Source organism: Mobula birostris, chromosome 2, assembly GCF_030028105.1.
Source record: "Mobula birostris isolate sMobBir1 chromosome 2, sMobBir1.hap1, whole genome shotgun sequence".
Lineage (NCBI taxonomy): Eukaryota > Metazoa > Chordata > Chondrichthyes > Myliobatiformes > Myliobatidae > Mobula > Mobula birostris.
This window is the reverse complement of record NC_092371.1, coordinates 23773011-23797590: the sequence shown is the minus strand read 5'-3', so window position 1 is coordinate 23797590 and position 24580 is coordinate 23773011. Positions and strand designations below refer to the sequence as shown.

The 24580-nt window shown below is 38.9% G+C and overlaps 1 protein-coding gene across 2 annotated transcripts in view; it reads left to right on the top strand.

Annotated features, from left to right (window-relative positions):
* The window catches only part of gnas (GNAS complex locus), a 340610-nt gene extending 316335 nt beyond the window's left edge, over window positions 1-24275 (top strand). For both annotated transcript variants that reach the window (XM_072238735.1, XM_072238742.1), the window contains exons 8-12: window positions 4859-4917; window positions 11804-11924; window positions 14864-14994; window positions 16227-16294; window positions 17419-24275. In XM_072238735.1, the coding sequence (XP_072094836.1) occupies window positions 4859-4917; window positions 11804-11924; window positions 14864-14994; window positions 16227-16294; window positions 17419-17565 (526 nt within the window). In that variant the 3' untranslated portion in view covers window positions 17566-24275. The remainder of the gene's footprint in view (window positions 1-4858; window positions 4918-11803; window positions 11925-14863; window positions 14995-16226; window positions 16295-17418) is intronic.
* Window positions 24276-24580: the final 305 nt, after the last annotated feature.

The window sequence follows — 24580 nt, the reverse complement described above, 5'->3', positions numbered from 1 at the left end:
TACAGTTATGCATTTGATTTATGGCTATTGGTGTGTGTATGTGTGTTCACTTATTTCCCCATTATGTGGAGTTATTGAGTGAACACAAGTAAAGGTAGTTAAACACAATCTCTACATCCACCATCATTTTGACTAAAGCCACCCAATAATGAACAGGTCATTTGTTGAGAGGGTTATTTGAATGTTTCCAATGAATAATTATTAAATGAAGATTCATAAGTGCAAAATTTATCTTGCTAATGAAGAAAATCATACCTGCTGTTAACATTTTAATTGAAATGAGACAAGCAAAATGAGTTTAATAATAACCCAAAGTTTCAGTTGAGTAAATAACATACATAGAAAATAAGTAGTATTTTCTTGTTTACCTTCACTGAAATATTTGCTTTGTATTTACTTGCCAAGTGATAACTTATTAACTTGGCTTATAAGAGATGACATTGTGTGGCTTCAATTAAAATAACAATGTACGTCTAAGAGGTGGTATTAACTACCTTGGGTTCATTTACTGCCTCCACTTCAAGCAGCTTAGAAAATGGAGTTGACCAGGTCACAGCATAATGTATGTAGCATCAAATAATTGCATTGCCTTATAGTCTTTGAGTCTCTTGCCCTCTGTGATTCACCATTATAAAGTCAGTTGTAATATTATAGCCAACTGTAAATGAGGCTTTTATACACATTTAGCCCTTTGTCTTCTAATAACTTATTTGTAGCTGAAATATATGACCTTTAAAGCACATGGCAAGCACCTTGTTTTTATTGCCCTTCCCAGATCTAGCTTGATAGGTTTGAGTTATAGTTCTAAGTGTTTTAATTGTGAATTTTGTTTGTGCATCAAAATCACAATCGAGCAGAAAATATCACAGTTACCTCTTTTCCACTGCATTGCTTTATATCATCCCATTGTGCCAAAGCAGCAATTTAGGCATTGAAAGGAACTTGAGCTTTCATTGCCCGAAAGGGAGGTATTGTCCTGATTCTTTCACTCCACCAAAACCAATACTCCTCCTCATGCACCTCTCTGTTCTCATCCATACCTTCATCTTTTTAGATCATCTTTTTAGATCATTTTATAGACCACAGTTTGTTTTCATATATTTATGTCCATAAGTGCACCCTTTTAGATCCTAACTGCCCAGATCAAGCCTGACATGACCTGCTATAAATATGTTGGATGCTGTTTTGGTATAAAAAATATTTAATCGATGAATGGGTTAGATCAAGGCTGGTTCAGTACTTCATTGATGCTGATGGGTCCTGTCATTACATACGCCTCTGAATTAATTTCTCTTGGGGCAAAGGGTTGCTCTTGGACTGAATGCATGCAAATAAGCACTGGATAAAACTGCTGAAAGAAGCAGATTAAGTCCCTGAAGATATCAGGTGATCTCCATGACAGACAGTATGACTGGGAGGGGGTCAAGAGTACTGAAACATTTTGCATGAGGATGAAATTTGAAAATATGGAAATGTGTGCCCTTCAAAGTTAAGTTGAATTTGTGCATGCTGCATGCCTATAACTGGTTTCTGGATAATACATATTTGAAATAATATTTACAGCAATGGTTGAAGTCCTCACATTCAGGTTCAGATTAGTTGTGTTGGTCAGTTTTTAATTTTATGCCCATGCTGGTCACTATATACCTGAATTTTGGTGCACCTCCCTGCTCAATCCTCCGTTATTCACACTCTCCTACTGGACTTCCACCCAATCAATTTCTTAAATCTCCATCTAATCTTGAAGGTGTGACAACCCACTTTCTATGCAGGCGAACAGGCTCTCAAAATGGTACGCGCGTCGGCAGAGAGGCCAGCCCCAAAATGGCGCTGGGCCTTCTTCACCAGCAAGGGGAGAAAGCCCACGTGCGGGAAGAGACTTTTGTAATGCACCTCTGACGTCATTTTCCGCCTGGAGAGGGCGGAAATGGAACTGCATAAAAGCCAGTGCTGCGAAGTTTGAATAAACTAGTCTCGAGTGCAACTTACAGACTGCGTGTATTTACTTCTAGCTCTGTGTGTAGCACATCGCTACAAAGGCATGTTTATTCATTCACAAGGCGGCCTGAGTTCTCCCTTGTTTTCTTTCTGATGCCAAACTGTTATTACTTATCCTTTCAAGTCACCAGCTGTCTGGTGACAAATAAGTTAAAAACTCTGAGCCGTAGTCATTTTGTGTTATGTTGTTCTTTGTAGATCTTCATTTCAGTGTTGCAATATATGTAAAATAGCTGTAACTAGCAGATCCAACTTTATCCACCAATGATTAAAAAATATCCTTAGCAAAGCTGAAACATGGCAGACTGGAAGATAAGTACCGACGAAGGAACTTCAATAAATCTGTTGAGAGAACTTGAGCCGTAAATCTGGCATTCCTGTTGAAGTAAATCAGCACAGATCAAATTACAAATGTAGATTGAAGGCATTCTGGGGAAAAGAAATAATTCTGCTTTTGAGCTCATAGCTTTCTCATGGAGTGATCAAAGCATCTTGAATAACATAATGTAAAAAGAATTGTTTGAGTCATTGTTGGAACTTGTCTCAAAATGGGTGGTTTCATCCATGTTACACATTAATGAACTGACTGGCCATATTTGCTTTGTACTTAAATCAGGACCCTTGAGAGGTGTATCTGTTTCTGATGACATCGATTTAATTTGAATCAATAACACAAGATTTTGTAGATGCTGGAAATCTTGAGTGACACACATGACATCAACATTTTGAGCCAAGACCCCTTATTAGTCCTAAATTGTCTACTGTTCCTTTCCCTCCGTAGATGCTGCCTGATTTGCTGAATTGCTCCAGCATTTTGTGTGTTGCTCATTTCTTTAATTCCATTCTCCTATTCAATATACATCATCTTTTACTCTGTGGATGCACGTTGTGCATTAACTATCATTGGGAATGCAATGGAAGTTCATCTATTTCTAGAGAATTTTGTGCAAATCAGTAATAGTGCAGAAGCTCAATAAAAGAAAACCTTGCTTTATCCTTTATTCAGTACTCAGCACCCATTGTAACATGGCAGATCTGGAAACCTTAAAACAGAAAATGAAAATATTCAAGGTCAGAACCTGTGGGAAGAGGAAAAACTAAATTGATGTCTCTAGTTAATGACCATTCTTAATTTTTATTATTCAATTAAACATAGTCAACCTGTATTTAATTCTCTTACTCTTGCTCTATCAGTTCTGTTGCCCAACAGGTCTTTTTATCTCCATTTTTTTAAATTGCTAACCTCTACAATTTGTTGGGGAAAGTGCTGGTATCCAGTCAAAAGTTGTTGTCTGTTCAGTAGATTGCCTGGAAATATCCCCATCAGATTGTAGTTGTATTTGGAAAGTGGATATTTGAGTTAGCACACATCAAAAAAGTAACATCAAATGGGCAAAACCACATAATGTGGTAATTCTTCCACCTAACATTTTAATATTGTGCCTATTATGCCCTGGTTCTACATACTGGATCTTCTAACTAGTTAGTCTTTAAATAGAGACAGACTGACTGTTGAAAGATCCTGAAACATGCACCTGGCAAGCCAGAACAAATGATATTTTAAGTTGCAGTGAATGGACTTCTTGTTGTATCCTTTACTTCGCAGTCTGCACCCACCATAATAATATGGATCTGTTGTTCAGAAACTTGGAACATGAAAATTTAGTGAATCCTTGAAACACTTGTTGGCATGTAATCTTCAAAATTGTGCCACATTATCACATGGAGATTCATAAGACTGAGCTCCATGGAATGTGTATCTTAAAACTGCTGAATCTGAATAATGAAGCTGAATTTAAATTGTTTTTTTGACTATAACAGATCATTGTTTCAATTTTTCATTCTTTGAATGTAGTCTAGCCTTATAAATGCATATTCAGAATGGGGAGAAGGATAGAAAATATAAGAGCTTTCTCTTCTTGAGCCTGCTTTGTATTTATTTAAGATGTTACTAACCACTTCCCTGTTCTATCTCTATTTTTCTTGAGATTCTTGCTACATCCCACTTTATTAATTTCAGTTTTAAATACAGTAACTGACTGAGACTCCTTGGTTTTCTGGAATAAAGAACTCCAAAGGTAACATGTGACATACCACTTATTCTCAGACCTCTGACATCTGAGTCTAGACTTCTCAGTCAGGACGAGTGTTCCTGTTTCTACCCTATTAAGCCTTTTAACAACTTGATACATTTCATTGAGGTCATCTCTCATTTTTCTAAACTCTAAAAAAGAGATCCAACTTTCTATTCGTCGTGTGACAGATATGCCTTGTCAGGAACCAGTGTGGTGAATCTCTGCTACATTCCTCCCATTGCATGTGGAATTTTACTGGGTTAAGACCAATATTGTACACATTCCACAGCTACTATGGTGGAATTTGAACTTGGATCTCCAAATTGTTGGTCCAGTTTACTGATGTGCCATCACCATAGTTTAGAAGTACTGAATCTAGGCAACAATTTGTATCATGCATATCTTTTACCCACAGCTCAAAAACAGCTGCATCATTTATTCTAGAAGTATTGCTGATTTTGTTTTAGTCTTAGACAATTGCAGTGTAGAGAATAAAACAAAAATTTAAATGTATGCTCTTAAAGGTTTACAGTGTATCTTTAATTCTACGTATGGATAATTCGTGCACTTAAGTATACAAATCCTGAGCTACTGTAATACTAAAAATCAATGATTCGGGCAAATTTGGTAATGTTGACAAGATAGGTTTAATAATTTTTTGTGCTTTATTTTTATTTTCAGTTTTGTCTCACTTCCTGAATGTGAACAGTCTTCAATGTGAAGAAATTGCTTTTGCAATTTGCCTTGTTGATTGTAAAATTAATTCAATCATTTCCCTTTTGCAGCATGTTTGATGTTGGAGGGCAACGTGACGAGCGCAGAAAATGGATTCAGTGCTTCAATGGTAAGATTTGAAGTGAATTATTTTATGGCAGAATATACCTTGATGAATATATATTACACTTGTATGAGATTGTTTGATCAAATATATCCATCAACTTGGTAACAGGAAAGCAGGCAGCAATCCAAGGAGGAAAGAATGCACAATTATGTTACTAGTTCCAACTTTGCCAGCTTAGTTGCGTGGGTTTAACCAGACATTGATTGGGCTTTTGTCCATCTCACTGTTTGGAGGTCTTTTGTCCATCTGTTCACCAGAGATGTTGCTATGGTGAAAATCCAGTTCCTCTTGTTTGCTTCAATAGTTTGCATCCTGGAGTCAAATTGATGGGAGTTTGAAGCAATATGGCTGTTCCCAGTTGTCAAGTAATATGCACCATCAAGTAAAGTAACACAGCTAATGTCTGCAGCATTTTCACTCTGCATTTACTTAGCGTTGCAAATGTTTATTTTAAAAAAAAGAGAACATCCTGTTCATAGTACCTACTGTCCTATCCTGATCGACCATCCACAGCTACAAAACCATGAAATGACACTTATTTCTGGTAACTCTTGGTAGTTTAACCATTAATTTAGTTGGTATTAATGCTAATTTGTGTTGACCTATCATTGCCAAACTTGCTGCCAATCCCGGATTGGATAAGTTGTTTAAACCATTTTATAATATGCTACAGCTTGTTATTTAATTCCAATGCTTTTTGTGTTTTTTTTTTGCATTAATTGTTGCAGAGATAGAAATTAAGCAAACAACATTTCAGGGGAGTTTAATCTGTGATTATAGATCTCCCTTTATATCATTGGGTTCTCTGAAATGAATCGAAAATGAAGAACTGTTCATTCTTGAAAGATACATCAAGTAGTTCAAGGAAAGAACAGTCCAGAAGACAGAGTGAACGTATCAAAACAGAAGCAAACTGGCAAAAAGATCAATGATGTCAGCTGAACAGGAAGTGTTGAGGACATATAAAATTGCAACAAAGAAAATCTGCTAAAATCTGCAAAATTTTTTGTTCAGTTACCACTTTGTAAACTGTCCATTGATTTGACTTGGCTTACCACTGAGAAAGAATATGTACCCATAGTCTTCTGTGGATTTAAGGTGTCTCTTTAAATGTAGGCCAGATTGATGCAGGTTTCTTATCCAAAGATTCTAACACAAATCTGGTTTTGTACATATGCTAGGATTGAATTCCATTACTGTATCTTGTACATCAGTTTATTTGTCCCACAATAGTTCGAAACTCTGGCCAACCATTACATCACCTCGAAGTCTTATTCAGTCCTTTACTACCTGTAGATTAAATTGTTCTGCTTTATTATTTCCATCTTCCACAGATGTGGATTTGACCAAAATTCTGAAATTCTAAGTGAAACCAAGCGGCATACAGTAGGTGACAACAAAGTTTTGCTCCGAGATAAGTTCAATGCTTTTTATGATTGCTTTGACCATCAAAGCTTGGAGGCACCTTCACAGACATCCCACCCTGCAAAAACTCATTTCAGGGAGGTAGCACCATCAATTTGCGAGAGACTTCCGGGAGAGGTGGGATGTCTGCAATAGAGTAGCTCCTTAGCAGCTGGCCAGCTAGTTTAAATAACGTTAGCTATGGTAATGAACGAATGACACCTGTTAAACTCACCTTAACATGTCTTTTACAGTCTTAACCCACCATGGGCAATAGAAAAGTCATTGTTGCAAACAGGGCAGCGAGCAACACTGTCATTATTTTGACCCCTATTAAGCAGGGGTACACTTTAGTGCAGTCTGGGGTGATGTACGTTTTATTTTTTTGGAACACTCTGCAATGGCGCGCTCTTGCGCGTGTGTTCTCTCTCGTTCTCTCTCTCTCTCTCTCTCTCTCTCTCTCTCTCTCTCTCACATCGCTCGCGCACTCTCAAATGCTCTCGCTTTCTCGCGCATGCGCGCGCTCTCTCGTGGTTACTCTTGCGCACTCTCTTGCTTTTCTCCCGCTCTCAAAAAAATTGATTTCCGTGATATTGTATATAACTTGTGGGCATCAGGGAGCCACTATTAATATGTCGGAGACTCCCGGAAGTTCCAGGAGAGGTGGGATGTCTGCCTTCATAAACTCCCACAGCCCAGATGACCCTATGATTTCAGTCTGAGGAAAGCATCCAGCCCTCGCTGGGTATCAAAGACCTGTACGGATCAACTGGCAGGAGCGTTCACCAATATCTTTAATCTCTTTCTTCAACTGTCTGAGGTGCCCGCCTGCTTCAAGCAGGCTTCAATTAAACCAGTGCCTAAGAAGAATATAGTAACCTGCTTCAATGACTCTTGTCCAGTAGCACTTACATCCACTCTAATGAAGTACTTTGAGAGTTTGGTAATGAAACACATCAACTCCTGCCTGAGAAGCAACTTGGATACACTCTAACTTACCTACCCTCACAACAGATCAACAGCAGATTTCACCTCATTGGCTCCTCACTTGATCCTGGAACATCTGGACAGCAAAGGTGCATACATCAGGATGTTCTTCATTGACTACAGCTTGGCATTCAATACTATAATCCAGGGGTCCCCAACCTTTTTTGCACTGTGGACCGGTTTCATATTGACAATATTCTTGCGGACCGGCCGATCCGGGGGGTCATGGTTAGGGTTGCCAACGGACAAGAGTAGCAGTCAAATACGTTGGATTTACCCCGAGAAAGACTACAATGACCATGAAGCCTTGCATGGGCACCAGTGCACATGTGTGACTTGCGCATGCGTGCACATGCCGATTATTTCTCTACAAATCGTTTTTGGCGATTCTGTTCGTTGAGGGGGGGTGTTAATCACGACCGGAATATCGGTGATAAGTGGCTAATACACTCAATTTCGTTTCTAAAAGGGTTTATCTAACGAATTTAATATTAACACACAGCGCATATTTTCCTTGAATGAATATAGCGATGTCAATTATCAGGGGAGGACAGGGAAGCTTGAAGTAAGTGTTGAACGAACTTCCAGTAGAAGTGGCAGAAGCAGGTTCGATATCATTTAAAGTTAAATTGGATAGGTATATGGACAGGAAAGGAATGGAGGGTTATGGGCTGAGTGCAGGTCGGTGGGGTGGGGTGAGAGCAGCGTTCGGCACGACTAGAAGGGTAGAGATGGCCTGTTTCTGTGCTGTAATTGTTATATGGTTATATAAGTCAAAATCATCATAACATTTTAAGTAACGTTTGGATATTAAACACACAGCACATATTTTCCCCGTATGAACATATAAAATCATTGCAATGCACCAATATCGCTGAATCAGTGGGAGCCCTGGGCTCAAGGCGGTCCTATCGAGGGGTGATGAGAGACAGCGATACTCAAACGGGGTTCCTTATGTCCAATCTATTCCGCAATTTAGTTTTTGTTACATTCATCGCAGAGATATGTTGTAATGGAAGCAACGTTTTCAGTGCTTCAGTGGCTATCTCAGGATATTGAGCCTTGACTTTGATCCAGAATGCAGGTAGAGATGTTATGTCAAACATACTTTTCAGCCCACCGTCATTTGTAAGCTCGAGGAGTTGATCTCCTTCCCATGCTGACATGGATGACGCGCGGGTAATGACCTCGCGTGCGTAATGGCTCAACAGTGGGCGAGGCAGGGAATGAGGAAAGGTGCAGCTGACTCCTATAGCCAAATCATATCATTTCCTCGCGGCCCGGTAGCGCATGCTCTGTGGCCCGGTACCAGTCCACAGCCTGGTGGTTGGGGACCGCTGCTATAATCCCCTTAAAACTAATCAATAAATTTCAAATCTTAGGCTTCAATACCACCTTATGCAATTGGATCCTCAATTTCTTCACTTGCAGACCCCAGCCATTTTAGATTGGCAACAACATCTCCACAATCACCATCAATATGGATGAACCACAAGGCTGTGTGCTTCGTCTGCTGCTTTACTTGCTTTATACTTTTGACTGTGAGGCTAAGCACAGCTCCAGTGCCATGTTTAAGTGTGCAACAACACCACTGTCATTGGTGGAGTTAAAGGTGGTGAAGAATCGACATATAGGAGCAAGATTGAAAACCTGGCTCAGTGGTGTCACAACAACCACTTCTCACTCAATGTCAGCAAGACCCAAGGAGATGATTATTGATTGTAGGAGGAGTATCCATCATTAGGCACCCCACCATCTAGGCTTTGCTCTCTTTTCGCTACTGCTATTAGGAAGATGTTACAGGACCCTCAGGACCCACACCACCATGTTCAGAAACAGTTATTATTCATCATCTATCAGGCTCTCCAATGAGAGGGGGTAACTTCACTTATCTCATTACTGAACTGTTCCCATAACCTGTAGACTCACTTTCAAGGACTCTTCATCTCATGTTGTCAGTATTTATTGCTTATTATTATTTCTTTTTTTCCTTTTGTATTTGCACAGTATGCTTTTTTTTTGTACATTGGTTGTCCATCCTGTTGGATGCAGTCTTACATTGATTCTGTTGTGATCCTTGTATTACTGTGATGGTCAGTAAGAAAATTAACCTTGAGGTTGCATAATAATAGATTAGACTCAATTTTATTGTCATTGTGCTGAGTACAGATACAAAGCCAATGAAATGCAGTTAGCATCTAACCAGAAATGCAAGGAGTAGTGTTATTTACAAAATAACTGCAAATAAGAAGTAAGTGCTACAGCACACAAATGTAAAAGTACTGAGACAGTACAATACAGATGCAATACTGCTTAGCGCTGTTATCTGAGTTTCAGCAGGGTCACAGCCTCAGGGAAGAAGCTCTTCCTGTGCGTGCTGGTGCGGGAGCGGAGGCTCCTGTAGCACCTACCGGATGGGAGGAGAGTAAAAAGTCCATGGTTAGGGTAAGATGCATCCTTGATAATGCTTTTTGCCCTGCTCAGGCAGCGTTTATGGTAGATGTTCTCAATGGTGGGCAATTGGGTGCCGATAATCCGCTTGGCAGTTTTCACCACATACTGGAGTGCTTTGCGGTCCGATACAGGACAGTTGCCATACCACACTGAGATGCAGTTGGTGAGTATGCTCTCAATGGTACAGTGGTAAAAGTCCGTCAGTATCCTGGGACAGAGGTGAGCTTTCTTGATGCCCCGCAGGAAATAAAGGCGTCGTTGCGCCTTTTTGATCAGGATGGAGGAGTTCAGGGACCAGGTGAGATCCTCGAAAATGTGGACACCAAGGAATTTGACGCTTGATACATGCTCCACTACAGCTCCGTTGATGTAGATGGGGACCTAGCATGCCTGAAGTCCACAATGATCTCCTTGGTCTTCTGGGTGTTAAGGGCCAGGTTGTTGTCAGCACACCAGCGGCCAGGTGCTGGACCTCCTCCTTGTAGGCCGTCTTGTCATCCCCTCTGATCAGGCCAACCACCGTGGTGTAGTTTGCGAACTTGATTTATGGAGTTAGAACCTTGTACAGGAATGCAGTCATAGGCGACATATATGTACTTTGATAATTTACTTTGCAATTTGGACTGTTATCCAGGCTCACATAAGGTGCTGTTAAGATATTATCCCATTTTAGGCTGATGATCTGCATTCAAAGCTTTGTGTAGTTTTGTACGTCTGATACTGCTGTGGCCTCCTGAAATACTGTACCATATATGCCCTTCAGGTCTTGTTTTGAAGCCTCATGGGTAACAACCTTGAATCGTCTTTAAGATCTTTTACAAATCTTTTTCTGTAATTCTTTGCATCTTGCCTTCCAGGTTTTCGCATTTCTTCCAGCATTTTTAAATTGTAGTTTCTTGTCATCTCCTCGTTGTCTCATTAAGACCCAATGCCATTTGTAAGGTTCCATGAGACATTTCGCTGGCTATAAATGCGAGCACACCCTTTTCCTATTCCAGCCCACACAGTCTAGAACTCAAATATTCTGAATGTATCCAATTTCTCTATTCCACTATTTTATCACCCCCAAGGACTATATTCCCCAAGCTAAGTTCTTAGAATGTTCTTTTTTTGAGCTCCTCATCTTCTCTTATAATACCCACCTACCCCACATCTGAAACAATTTCCACGCACTCAGAGATGTATATTATTATTAAAATATGCTGATAAAATGTTACAATCCAGTAATTATTAATGACCTGATCCATAATTTGTACTCTACAAATATATATTCCTTTGCATTTTTAGTTTCTCCTCTGTTGTCTTTATATTGATTGCAGACCTTTGAAAATCCTTTTTCCTTTATTGCCAATGTTTGATTACTTGGCACTGGCAAAGAACTTTAAAAAGTTTGTTGGTAAACCTTGTATCATTTGTAGTGTGTTTAGAATAAGTAAAATAAATTTCCCCCTCCATGTTTTCTATACAGGCTCTGTGAGATGAGTATCATTTTTTCCCAATTGATTCTTATAACAATATTAACTGAAATGTGTACGGGTAAAAAGGATAGTTCACAGCTGTATGTGCTCCAATATCGTACATATCATTTCAAATAAATTTTATGGCTAAAGCATTAGTTTTTGCCATATAGAGAATTGCTTCAATGCTTCTCTCTCAACTTTAACTTCTGATTGTTACTCAGAATTCCAAATTATCTGCCGTCCATTTTATAATACTTCAGTGTTGCTTTCTATTTTCTCCATATTTTGACGTTCCTATTGAACTTCCATTATCCCACTGCCTCTACATTCCTAAATTTCACTTTAAAAATTTCAAAAATTTTCCTGGTGATATATAAGCTGTTTCTGTTGACAGTGATTCTGCCACATAGCCTGCAGTATTGCTATAGTTGCCAAAGCCATTAGTACTTTGTGAGTCCTTAATGAAATAATGAATTATTTCTGTTTAGTGCTATTTTGTGTTATTTTGTTGCTATTGTATTCCAATAATTTTGATTTCTTTGATTAATTCTAATTAATTCGGTCTGATTCTAATTTGTTTTCAGATGTCACTGCTATCATATTTGTGGTGGCTAGCAGTAGCTATAACATGGTTATAAGAGAGGACAATCAGACCAATCGCCTCCAAGAAGCTCTCAATCTGTTCAAAAGCATCTGGAACAACAGGTAAATTTGCAGTTCCTTCAATATTTACATTTATTGAGACCTTGAAACAAGAATGATCTACTTCATTTCATTGCTGACTCTGTAATTTTTTATCCTAATTTGTTCTTTGTTAACTGTAATCTGATTTTTTAAAAAAAATGTTAACACTTCCATTTGATCCAACAGCCAGTCAGTGTTAAATTCCAGGTTTTCACTACCCTTCATGTTTAAAAGTCTACATTGATTTAACTCCTGAATGCCTTGGCTATAATACTAAGATTGAATTAAAACCTCTCTCAAATTGCAACTGTTAAAAATGATGCTCACATTTTTGTTGAGCGATGCACAATTTTCTCAAGTCTGTCAAAGTATCTGAAGAGATAATGGTGAAGCAGAGATGCACGATTTACATATGGACCTTCTAGTTGCCTTTATTGCTGTCCCTTAACACTGATATATCTCTATAAATTGCAGGCAGTGGAAACAACGTGACAGATTAATCAGTGTTAACAGCCATTGTCAATCAAGTGCAAAGTACCTTCAAGGTACAGCTGCGAGAAACAGTAATAATTTTCTGCATTAATTATTCATAAATTGTGGTCTGGTCTTCATCTAAGTCACAGCAATAGACAAGCACAATCTGTCTAAACTAATAAAACACAAACAATTGTACTATTTCTCATCAATACTGAGTATACCATTTAAAAATCGCAGTCTAGGTTCAAAAAACGTACATGGACCTCTGAAGTAATACCTCCTGCAAAAGCAGTCAGGTGTTCCAATCAATGAGATGAGATTGGAGGTGTGGGTTGTAGAGGTGCCTTACCCTATATATTTTTAAAAAAAGACACACACTGTCAGGTTACTGGCTCGGAAAGATCTGTATGTGCGCCATGCTTCAAACAAAACAACTTTCAGAGGACTTTAGAAGAAGAATCGTAGAGATGCATGAAGCTGGAAAAGGCTATAAGAGCATTTCTAAAGACCTGGGTGTTTCATCAGTAAGAGGAATTGTCTACAAATGGAGAAAAGTCAGTACTGTTGCTGTTCTCCCTAGGAGTGGGCATCCTGCAAAGATCACACCAAGAGCATAACGTGCAATGCTGAAGAAGGTGAAAAAGAACCTACGAATCCTCCCGGGAGGGGGGAGAAGATGGCGGTGCGACGACAGCGCGCGGCTACTTCGGTGATGATGTCTGTTATTTGTCAAGTAGGGGATCGTGCACACTCCTGATTTGATGGAGAGAGACGTGAGAGCACAGCGGAACATCTGGAAAACATCTGAAATGACTGCTTTGCTACCGCTGTTACTATGTGGTAACCAGAATCTCCGGAGCTGAAGGCCTCGAAATCCTCGGCTTTGCGTGTTTCAGCGGCCGGGGAGAGGTCGAAGGCACTCGGCAGAGGATGGCGTTTGGGAGGCTGTATCGGAGAGGCTGCTCGGAAGCTCGGAGTTTTCGGACGGATGGACTCAGGGTCGACTGGGGTCAGTTGCTTCCAAGGTATAGGCAAGTTGACGGTGCCTGGAGGTTTATGGCAAGGAGTTTCTCCCTTTTGCTGCCTGCTGTCGGGGGAGTCGATCGACTCAGAACTTGGAGAACTTTTTTTTTACTGTGCCTATGGTCTATTCTTTATCAAATTACGGTATTGCTTTGCACTGCTGTAACTATATGTTATAATTATGTGGTTTTGTTAGTGTTAGTCTTTGGTCTGTCTTGTTTTCTGTGATATCACTCCAGAGAAACATTATATCATTTCTTAATGCATATATGCATTTCTAAATGACAATAAAAGAGGACTGAGTGTCTTTCTGCAAAAGACCTGCAGAAATCTCTAGAACCTGTTAAAGTCTCTGTTCATGTGTTCACTATAAGAAAAACACCGAGCAAGAATGGTGTTCATGGAAGGACACCATGGAGGAAACGACTACTCTCAAAAAAAAAATATTGCTGCATGTCTCAAGTTTGCAAAAGACCAGCGGAATGTTCTACAACGTTTCTGGGACAATGTTCTGTGGACAGCTGAGACAGAGGTTGGACTTCTTGGCAGAAATGCACATTGCTATGTTTGAAGGAGAAAGGGCACTGGACACCACCAAAACCTCTTCCCAACTGTGAAGTATGGTGGAAGGAGCATCATGGCTTAGGGCTGTTTTGCTGCTTCAGGACCTGACTGCTTGCAATCATTAAGGGAACAATGAATTCAAAATTGTATCGAGACATTTTACAGGAGAATGTCAGGGTAGCAGTCTGTCACCTGAAGCTTGATAAAAGTTAGATAATGCAACAAGACAATGATTCAAAAGGCAAGTAAATCAACAACAGAATAGTTTAAAAAGAAAATTCACGTTTTGAAATGGCTGAGTCAAAGTTCCGACCTTAATCCTATAGAAATGTTGTGGAAGGACCTGAAGCAAGCAGCTCATACAAGGAATCCCACCAACATCCCAGAGTTGAAGTAGTTTTGTAAGGGGGAATGGCTGAAAATTCCTCCAAGCCAATGTGCAGAACTGATCAGCACCTATAGGAAATGTTTGGTGAAGGCTATTGCTTCTAAAGGAGGTCATACCAGCTATTAAATACAGGGGTTTGCATACTTTTTTCAGCCTTCACTGTGAAAGATTAAACGATGTTCAACAAAGACATGAGAGGTACAATGCTTTGTGTGTTATTAGTTTCGGCAGATTGTGTTTGTCTATTATTGTGACTTTGAAAATCAGCCCACATTTTATCTGTAATTAATGCAGAAAACCAGGTAATTGAAAAGGGTTCACAAATTTTTCTTGAAATTGTGCACAGGAAGTGAAACAAAGGTTGAAAAATTACTTTATTAGTAAAAATAAAGCAGTGAATTTGGCTAAGTCCAAGTTCTATATCTATCACAATTTGAATACATGAATGAAACTGAAGATTTCTTTCTGTAGAACGTTAATCGTTGAATGAATTTTTATTTAAATCTAGGTGGCTGCGGACCATTTCTGTAATTCTCTTCCTCAATAAGCAGGATTTGCTGGCAGAGAAAGTGCTGGCAGGGAAATCTAAAATAGAGGACTACTTTCCTGAGTATGCTCGCTACACTACACCAGATGATGGTAAGCGTTTCATTTTAAAAACTTAAATTGTTTCTCTTTCTCCAGAAGTTCTGTGTGTACATGATATTTTTACTCTCTCTATGCAAGAGTTCCTTTGTAATCATCCAAGGACTTTCCCACATAAAAGACTTATTTTATTAATTTTTTTTAGTAATATTTTAGTTGTTGCTTTCTAATTAATAGTTAATGCTGAGTGCATTGCCATGTGGGAAGAACAAGCTGCCTAATGAGCAGTCTCCCCTTCCTTTCCATCTAAAGAAACAACTGAAACCTTTACAACAGGAATTCTGCAGATGCTGGAAATTCAAGCAACACACATCAAAGTTGCTGGTGAACACAGCAGGCCAGACAGCATCTCTAGGAAGAGGTACAGTCGACGTTTCAGGCCGAGACCCTTCGTCAGGACTAACTGAAGGAAGAGTTATCTCTTACTAACTGGAGTTCCTCCAGCAGCCCTTTTTTTTTTTGCTCCATTTCTCTACATCTGCAGTCTTTTTTTTTTCCTGATTTGTAGCTCTATGGCTTCTCGCCTGTCGATGCTGTAAACACAAAAAAAAAGTATGCAGAAGACACCTGGGAATGCTGAAAATATAGACCTAATTGAATCTGATATCTTGGCTTGTGTACCCAGCTCTTTTAAAATTTACTTTAAATAGCAAAGCTTATCACAGTTTGGAAACGAAGTTTGAGTTGTTTGGGAAACTGAAATTTCTCAGTGGTCCAAGCTGAGAAGACACTATGGAAATTAACACTGGAGTGTTACAAAAATAGATGTATACAGACATAAAATTTTAAAATAGATTCTGTAATTTAATCTTCAAACATCCTTTATATTGTTAAACCCTAACCACAGTTTGAGGTAATGCTCTAAAAATGTGTTTTTAAAGAGAACGTCAAAATGTGTATTTTCAACTAAACATTTTTTAAACTGTAGGAATATAACTTTATTTTTAAAGTGTGGATGTCATTTAGATTTAAACAGTTCAGAGAAATGACCAAGAGAGTGGAACTGTTATTTTCTCCCCAGTACAAAATCTGCTGAGAACTGGTGCCTGACTCACCAGCCTGGCTTCTTTAAGACTAAAGATCTCTGATTCAAATTTCCTTCTGTTCCACAGCCCTTCAGTTGAGTATATGGAGATCGTCTACTTATATAAGTTACTACAATGTGACTAAAACCAGTTGGTACTCACCTCTATGTCCTCTATTTGTTATTGCCTTATTTATAACAGCCTCACCGGAACCGGATGAAGATCCAAGGGTCACAAGGGCCAAGTACTTCATAAGAGATGAGTTCCTGGTAAATATGTACATTAATTATAAATTTTCTAGGATACATTATGGGTTGTAATATTTGATATTATATTCAGATACAAATCCATTCTGATGCTCTCTTTCGCTCTTCGTTTTGATCCCTGTTGCTCTGTACAATCTTATAACTATCTCCTCATTCCTCTAGCTTTCTGTGCTTCTGATATGGAATTGCATAATGCTTGAATCACAGAAGGTCATTTGCTCCAAATCTATGCCAACTCTCTTATTTCAAGTACTTTTCCAATCTTCTACTCTGTCTGTACTCTTCATAACATCAATCCCTTGCACAAGCTTCAAGTAACTATATTTGCTGTCTAGATGCTGTTCTTGCAAATTATTTTCTTAAACATCTCTACCTACTCTAGCAAATGTACCTTAATTTTTTAAGTACTCTGTCACTGCAACATGTATATCTTGTTCAGCTTTTCAGTGGGTCTGTATGATGTCATGCTTAAAAATTTCCTGTCATAAAAGTAGTTCATACATATATTCTTCAAATAAAAACAAGATCATAGCACTATCAGTGGCTGGCATAAATGGCAGTATAAATTCTGATGAGCAGGCAACGAGCAACAACTTCATGAACTTTGTCTATATGCTGGTATTATACTCTTTAAGAGGCTTTTCAGGGATCCTCCGCATTAATTTTTTAGAAAAGAATAGGCAGAAAAATCCACAGTTCAGTGTCCTTCATTTGATAATATTTAATATGTGATGATTCATTTTCATTGTCTATTATCCAAAGCATTTATTAATAAAGGAATTAATAAGCACAGGTTAAATTAAGACATCAGCTGAAAGTGTTATCATTCCAGGAAATACAATCAATAGAATCAAATAATAAACCCAAAAAGAACTCAGTATTACTGAGCAAATGGAACTTCGCAAATCTCTGCAGTCCACTGATGGAATGCAGTTTTAAAGTTGCTGTGGGAAGCTACAGGAAGGCATCACAGTGATACATGTGTACAAAAAGTTGCTAGATGACCATATAGTTATAGCATGTTAAAATAACTACTGGTTGAGTGGTGTTTGTCACAACCTCTTAGAAAACATGACTGATGTAAAGTAGCTTGTAACTTAACAGTCTTATTTTTTTTTGCCTTTCAGAGAATCAGCACAGCAAGCGGTGATGGAAGGCATTACTGCTATCCTCATTTCACATGTGCAGTGGATACTGAGAATATCCGCAGGGTGTTTAATGACTGTCGGGACATTATTCAACGTATGCACCTTCGTCAGTATGAGTTATTGTGATGGCAAGCACTTGTCTCTGTGTCTTGGACTCTTTATTTCTCATTTGACTTGCCCACACAGGGTGGAAGAGAACTGGTGCAGTCTCTCTTTGAATGCACCCCTCCACTTTTGTCCCTGCTGGCCTCTGTCCCTTGGACAGTATAAGGTGGCATCACCTAAATGGCCATGTCTGTGTGGGTTTCCCTACTACTTTAATGAAACCCCAAAAGCCCTAAACAAGGAGTACTTGAAGGATTTTAAAACAACAAATAAAATCTACACACAATTTGGGAAACGACTTTTCCAAGGTAATCAGCGCTGTTGTGGGCTCACATAAACCCATAATATCAAACATGTATCCATTCACAGCAACAAGAAATGTGAAGGTACCAAGTCCACGCTGAAGACTAGACCTACTGTGATGTTAACCAGGTCTGACAAGGTGTGGAACGGAGATGCTGAATTCCTACAGATCTGAACAGTGCAAAAAAAAAAAAAGAAATCTGCTTTAAAACCCCACTACATTTTAGAGGGGTATTTTTAAGAAAAAGTCTTTGGCAGTCCTTGGATCTAGATTTTGGTGAACTGCTTTTGGGCTGTGATTGTAGAAAGAATTAACCACACACACTCTTTTAGTTCTCCACAGGTGAACCTTTCGGCTTTGTTCATTATCTTTCACCCAATGATGTCCCATTCTTGCTCCCTCTGGCATCCCTAAATCCCTGCCACACTATTTCCTTGTTCCTCCACTTTCCTTGTTTATCTCCCTGCTGGATTATTATTCTTGTACAGACTGTAAAATGTATTATTTTGTACAACTTTATTGAAAATAACTTGTAGAAGATCGTTGTGCCTTGATTATGGCTGTACCTGTAAAATGAGCTAAGATGTAAGTATGTTTGATTGCGCTGTACAGCTTTGTCAGCCCTATCTGCAGCATTAGCTCAAGGTAGGGAATTTATCTGTAGTTTAGTTTTTTTCTGGTTTATAAAGAAGGAAAAATGCTGTTTAGTATATATATAAAAAAGTACAGAATTGTGCAAATTAACCACTTCAGAAGAGTGAGGTCTTTAACAAGTGACCAGACATTGCAACATCATTTGCTTATTTTTTAATTTTAGCTTTAACTCATTTCAGTCTATCCAAATGCAAACATGGCTTGTTTCTACATAAACCAAATTTTGCTACAAATTATAAATGCTAGTCTTTGGTCATTCATAGTCCTTTAAAGAAAAAAAGAAAAAAAATTAACATGTAGGCATCGTGTTAACATGGTGAACATCAGATCTGGCTCCTCTGGTCCAACCAACAGCACCTGTACTGTGTTGGTATAGTTTAATATAATGCAAGGTGTTATCCCTTGTATTTGGCCTCAGAATTCCAGTTGCAAATGACATTTTTATTTCTCTTTTAATAAAGAGATACTTAGAAAATTTTGTTTATATATTAACTATACAGTAGCATCAAGTGAAGACGTGTGGATTTTTCTTAAACTTGAATAATTTATGCAAATTATATGCTCAGAACAAGTTGTGGTACAGTACAAAAAAAGCAAAAATCACTGTAGCAATAAGAAAGCATGTAATTTTAGTAACTACTACACTGCTCTATATTTTATACCTAGGTGTTTTGTCTCTGTGAGTATGTTACTTTTTCATGTCAAAGATTACCTGTACAATTTGTACAAAGTCTAAATTACAGTTGTAATAACAGATCTAGTACAGTGTTAGCCTATATTACTCACCTCCCCCTCCCCAACCTACCTTTCTTCACTACATATTCCCCAAATTTATTTGACCATGCCATTAGTATTGCACTGATTTAAGTATATTACCCATCACAGAATCTGCCATAAAAAGCACTTGCGATTCTGGTAAAGATGTGTTTGAAATCATTTGAACTAAACAAGAACCATTGAAAAAGAGTAGATGATCTAATGTTTGGATGAAGTATGTTGCTACATGATCCAGAGGTTGTAGGTTTGTGACTCACAGTTGATTGTTTCCTGTGCTTCAGGATCAAGTTGTGTCCTCCAGGTACCCCTAAGTGCTCTTTGATCAGTGAAGTATATTTGAAATGTAGTTACTGTTATCTTTTTCTTTCAAAAAGCACTAGATTGCAAATATCTAGGTCCCACGAAGTGTAAAGATGTAGTCATCAGGTAATCTGGGAAGGGCTTATCATCAACTTTGTTGAGTGATGAATAAGGCCTAGAAACCAGGTACATATCTTCTGTTCTACTACTTTCATTTCTGACAAAAGCTCAGCAACCTCCAGTTCTTAATGTTGCTTCCATCTCTACAGATGCTATCCTTTGTTAGAAGACTTTGTGATGGGTGCTTGTGGTTGGCATGGTCTTGAGTGAATCACCTGTTTCCATGGCTTATGACTCTGATTATTGGTCAGCATGTATATATTCTACAGAAGATACAGGAGATTCAGCTTCTTGAACCAGTTGTGTTCAAAAAAGTTAGATATACTGTCTAGGTAAACCATAACATCATATGCTAAGTGTGAATGAGGAGATATAGGTAGAAAGAGATACTATATTATTTATCCTACACTCTGGCATTCTGTAAGACACATGGGAGCAGAATTAAGCCATTCAGCCCATTGAATCTACTCTGCATTCCATCATGGGGATTTATTATCCCTCTCAACCCCATTCTGTCGTCTTCCTGTAACTTTAACATCTTTACTCCTCAAGAACCTATCAACCTCTCCTTTAAATATACCCAATAACTTGGCATCCACAGTGCCTGTAGCAATGAATTCCACAGATTCACTGCCCTCTGGCTAAAGAAATTCCTCCTCATCACTATCCTAAAGGGATGTCTTTCTGTTGTGGGACTATACCCTCAATCCAATACTCTCCCACTATAGGGAACATTCGCTGTATGTCCACTCTATCTAGGCCTTTCAGTATTCGACAAGTTTCAATGAGATTCTCCACCCCACCCCCCACCCCCAAATTCTTCTAAACTCCTATTCTAGCTATATTTTAGGAAGTAATAAACCTTAAAGATTTATTCTGTACATTCCAGTATTCCCATTAACTTTTTGCATCAATGGTGTTTGACATGACATAATCCATAGCTGAATTACAAATTGTGTTCTCTATCAAGATTTGCAAATAACACTAACAGAAATTTGTCAGTGTCCATTAAGTTGCGTTCATGCTTAACTCTACGTCATTACCATATAGAAGTGAGCAGACGTGTAGGAGAAGAGAAATAAAGGTACTTTGGAACAATAGCAAGAGTTTGAAGCGAGGATGGAACTTGGCCCATGGGTCTTTGCCAACTCTAATAGGTCTCTTCACTTTTCAACCAACAGCCTTGCAAATAAATGGCTTTCTATCAAATGCAGGTCCAATTTTATTTTGAAAGTCCTGTTTGATTCTACTATATACTTTAGGCAGCAAACACCTTTAAACTGGAATGGAGTCTATCCCGACGCCCTGCAGTTATCTACCACTCCAAATGCATCTCTCATTATAAAGTCTATAGCCACAATGTCTACAGCCTTGCTCAGTTAAGCCAGTTTAAATTCAAGTTGAATGACAATTAAATCATACCCATGTATACAGCTGAACAAAACAGTGTTCCTCCATGGCCAAGGTGCAGAATACAGTGACGCAGTCACACACAGCACATAGTTATAATAGCACACAGTCACAAAAATTAAGGCCACAAGTTTCCGAGTGGCATGACCTGAAGTTTGGTGCATGGGATGTGCTGGGGCCACGTTTCTGCAAGAATTAGCATGCTGCAGTTACTCATTTTATGCTGGAGCAACTGCAGATGAAGGCAAATTAGTTTGTCTCACTCTGGGTCAGCAGCAGATGAAGGCAATCCAGCTTGTTTTCCAGGGAGGCTGTAACAGGCGATGTGTGGTACGGGAGCTGGGTATGCGCAACAACTGTAGCTACACAGCTCCCCTACCATCAGTCTCAACAATGAACTGGACTTGAACTATTTTGTGTTACCAATGTTTTGTGGTCACAAAAATGCTTAAGACATACATTTGCACCATTTGTTAGGCCTGTTGGAGGCGGCTGCAACTAAGCGTGCTGCCATCTTACCTTGAAGGCCAGCATCCAGTTCAAGCTTGAAGTAGTAGATTTGGAATTGGAATTTTCACTTGTCAAAAATTCCTTTCAAAAAGAAAATTGGGAGGAAATTGAAGCAATCATTGTCAGCAGAGGAAATATACTTGGCAATTAAAAGATGAATGAGTGGCAAGTCTCCTTCACCCAATGCTTCTTAGAGTTTTAAAAACCGTGGCTGTAGAACTACTGTCTGTATTGGTGGCAATTTCCAAATTTTTGTAGATTTCTAGAGTAGTCCCAATTATTGGAAAACTGTAAATGTCACATTTCTACTCTACAAAAAAAGGGATGCAGAAAGCAGGGCTAGTTAATCCAATATGTGTCAATGAGAAAATTGGAAAATCATAGTAGTCAAGCAAGAATGAAAGTAGTTATATTAAACAAATACTACTTGCAAAATGATGGCATTTTAGGACATAAAATACAGGCTGGATAAAAGAGATCCATTGTAAATAGTGTATTTGAATTTGCAAAAGGTATGATGGAGTTCCACAAGGTCTAGTGCCATGTAAAGTATAAGGGATGATAGTGGTATGATCAAATAATGCCAGATTGGCTAACTATTAAGATAAAATTGTTGTCTTCAGAATAAAAAGCTGTAACAAATGTGCTTCAAGTATTCACAAGCTACATTGATGATCTCTGCCAATCTTCGTGATGACAGCTGACTAGGGAAAGCAAGCTGCAAAGAGGTCAGTGTCTGCAAAAACAATATACCAAATGGGTGGGCACATGTGGAAACACAAGGTTGTATCCACTTGGGTAGGGAGAATAAGAAAGCAAAAGAATTAAGCACTGAGTTTGCAAAATGTTCTTGTACAGCAGGGCCTAGGTGTCTCACGAAACAATAAACCTCAGATAATCCTGAATCTGATTTGTTCCTGATGGTTTGGCATTATGTTCATTTGTTAACCTGGATTGAGCTGGTGATCCAGATGGAGTAGTATGTACAGTTAGGGTCAGGAACACCCCAACACTGGGGTTCCAATTGACACATACCATCAGAAAGTCACCAGGTTCTATTTTTCCATTTTACACATACTGGGTGCACTGGAAAATGTATTATACTGTACAACATAAGTGTGCCTGTGTGTAATAGTTATTTTAGTGATACAGGCCTTCCGGTTCTTCAACCTATGCAGCCCCAGCAACCCCCGATTAACCCTAACCTAAATACAGAATGATTTACAAAGATCAATTAATCTACCAGGGCTGTGGGAGGAAACTGGATGACTTGGAGAAAACCCACGCATTCCACTGGAAGACGCCTTACAGAATGGCACTGGAATAGAACTCCAAACTTTGAAATGCTCTAAGCTGTAACAGCGTCATGCTAACGGCTGTACTACCTTGGAATTATGTCCAATTGTACAGAAAATCTGCTATTCCACCACTACCAAATTCCCCAGGATGGCAGGCAGCTGGGTGTTATTTTTTACTGTAATTGATTAGGCATTAGGATATTGGTAAAAAATCAAAGCATCTGATGCTGAAAATATTAATGTAAGAAATATTTGGCAGATGAGGCTGCATTTGTAGGAAGAAATACGAGCTGATCTGAGCATTTAGCATCTTCTGTTTTAATTAGAATGTTGGTTTCTATTAAAATCAATGTAATCAGACATTACTAAAACTGCGGAAAGTGTTGGTTGGACCATTCCTGCATAAACGCTTTGACTGTTTAGGAGACATGCTTCCATTAGATTGATTTTATTGGTTAAGTCTTTGGTTGAACAATTGTCATAGGCTGATTTCTGCTCATTGAGAAGCGATCAAAATGAAAAGTACAGCAAAGGAAGATTAACAAAGTGGGTGCTGAGCAAGGCAGAAAGAATCATCAATGCTTTGAGTTGAGACCATCTTCCCTGCATCAGCACTAAGATCGAACATAGCCGTGATAGCGGGGAAAGGGGTTAGGCAGGCTGGTAGGTGATCGGTGGACCTAATAGAGGCGAAGGATGAAGGGCAGAAGGAGCTGGGTGGGAGAGGAGAGTTGAGGAAAAGGGCAGTGGGTAGTAAGTAGAAGCAGAGAAAGCAGGTGGTAGAAGAGAATGAAGCAGAAGATGGAGGCTAGACGGGAGATAGCAGGGACACAAAGGCAACCAATGCTGGAATCTGTTAAGGTAATTGGAAACATTACAGCAAAGTTGAAGGGCAGATGGAACCAGATGAGGGAGGATTTTGTGGGTCAGATATGTGGGAAGTAAGTAGATGGAACTTGGGGTGGGGGGACTGTACACCAAAAATGGAAGTGGATCAGATGGCGAGAGAGGGAGAACAGCCCATGTTTTTATCCAAATATTGAACTGGTCAGGTATTTGTCCTCATTTTTAAAAGACACTTATGAGATAAATGTCCTTCCCCTTCAAGTAGTTCTGATTTGCATTTGGTATAGTTTCTGGAATGTGTTTCCATTTGATCTCTATTAACTGTTACTGCTCTTCTGCATTTAATGTAGGATCAGCTATCCAAACTAAGAAAACTCTTATAGTACTCTTTTGGGAGAAAAACCTATTTGCTTGGCACTAGTTTTTATTCATAGTAAAAGGTTAAAACCATTCCCCTAAAGGTGTGCTTTTATATTATCAGATTGGGCCAAAGGTACTTGACTTTCTTGAAATGCAATGACTTTGGGTGGGGGGGGGGGTATTTCTAGAGTCCTTTCAGGAAAACTAGTGATAAAACAAAAAGCGCAGTAACTAAAAGGCTGAGCAGAATGCTAATTGTGTACAGCCCAAATTAATACACCAAATATGATTTTGCTAGCTTACAGAATGTTGATCAACATTTAGTTTAAGTCACAGATGTTAGGCTGCACTGACAAATTGATTCCTTGAAAATGCATTCGTTCAAATACTGAACCTCTTGTTCAGTTGCTGAGATCAAATTACTAATCTTCTGACTCGTCTTGAACAGAAGGCAACA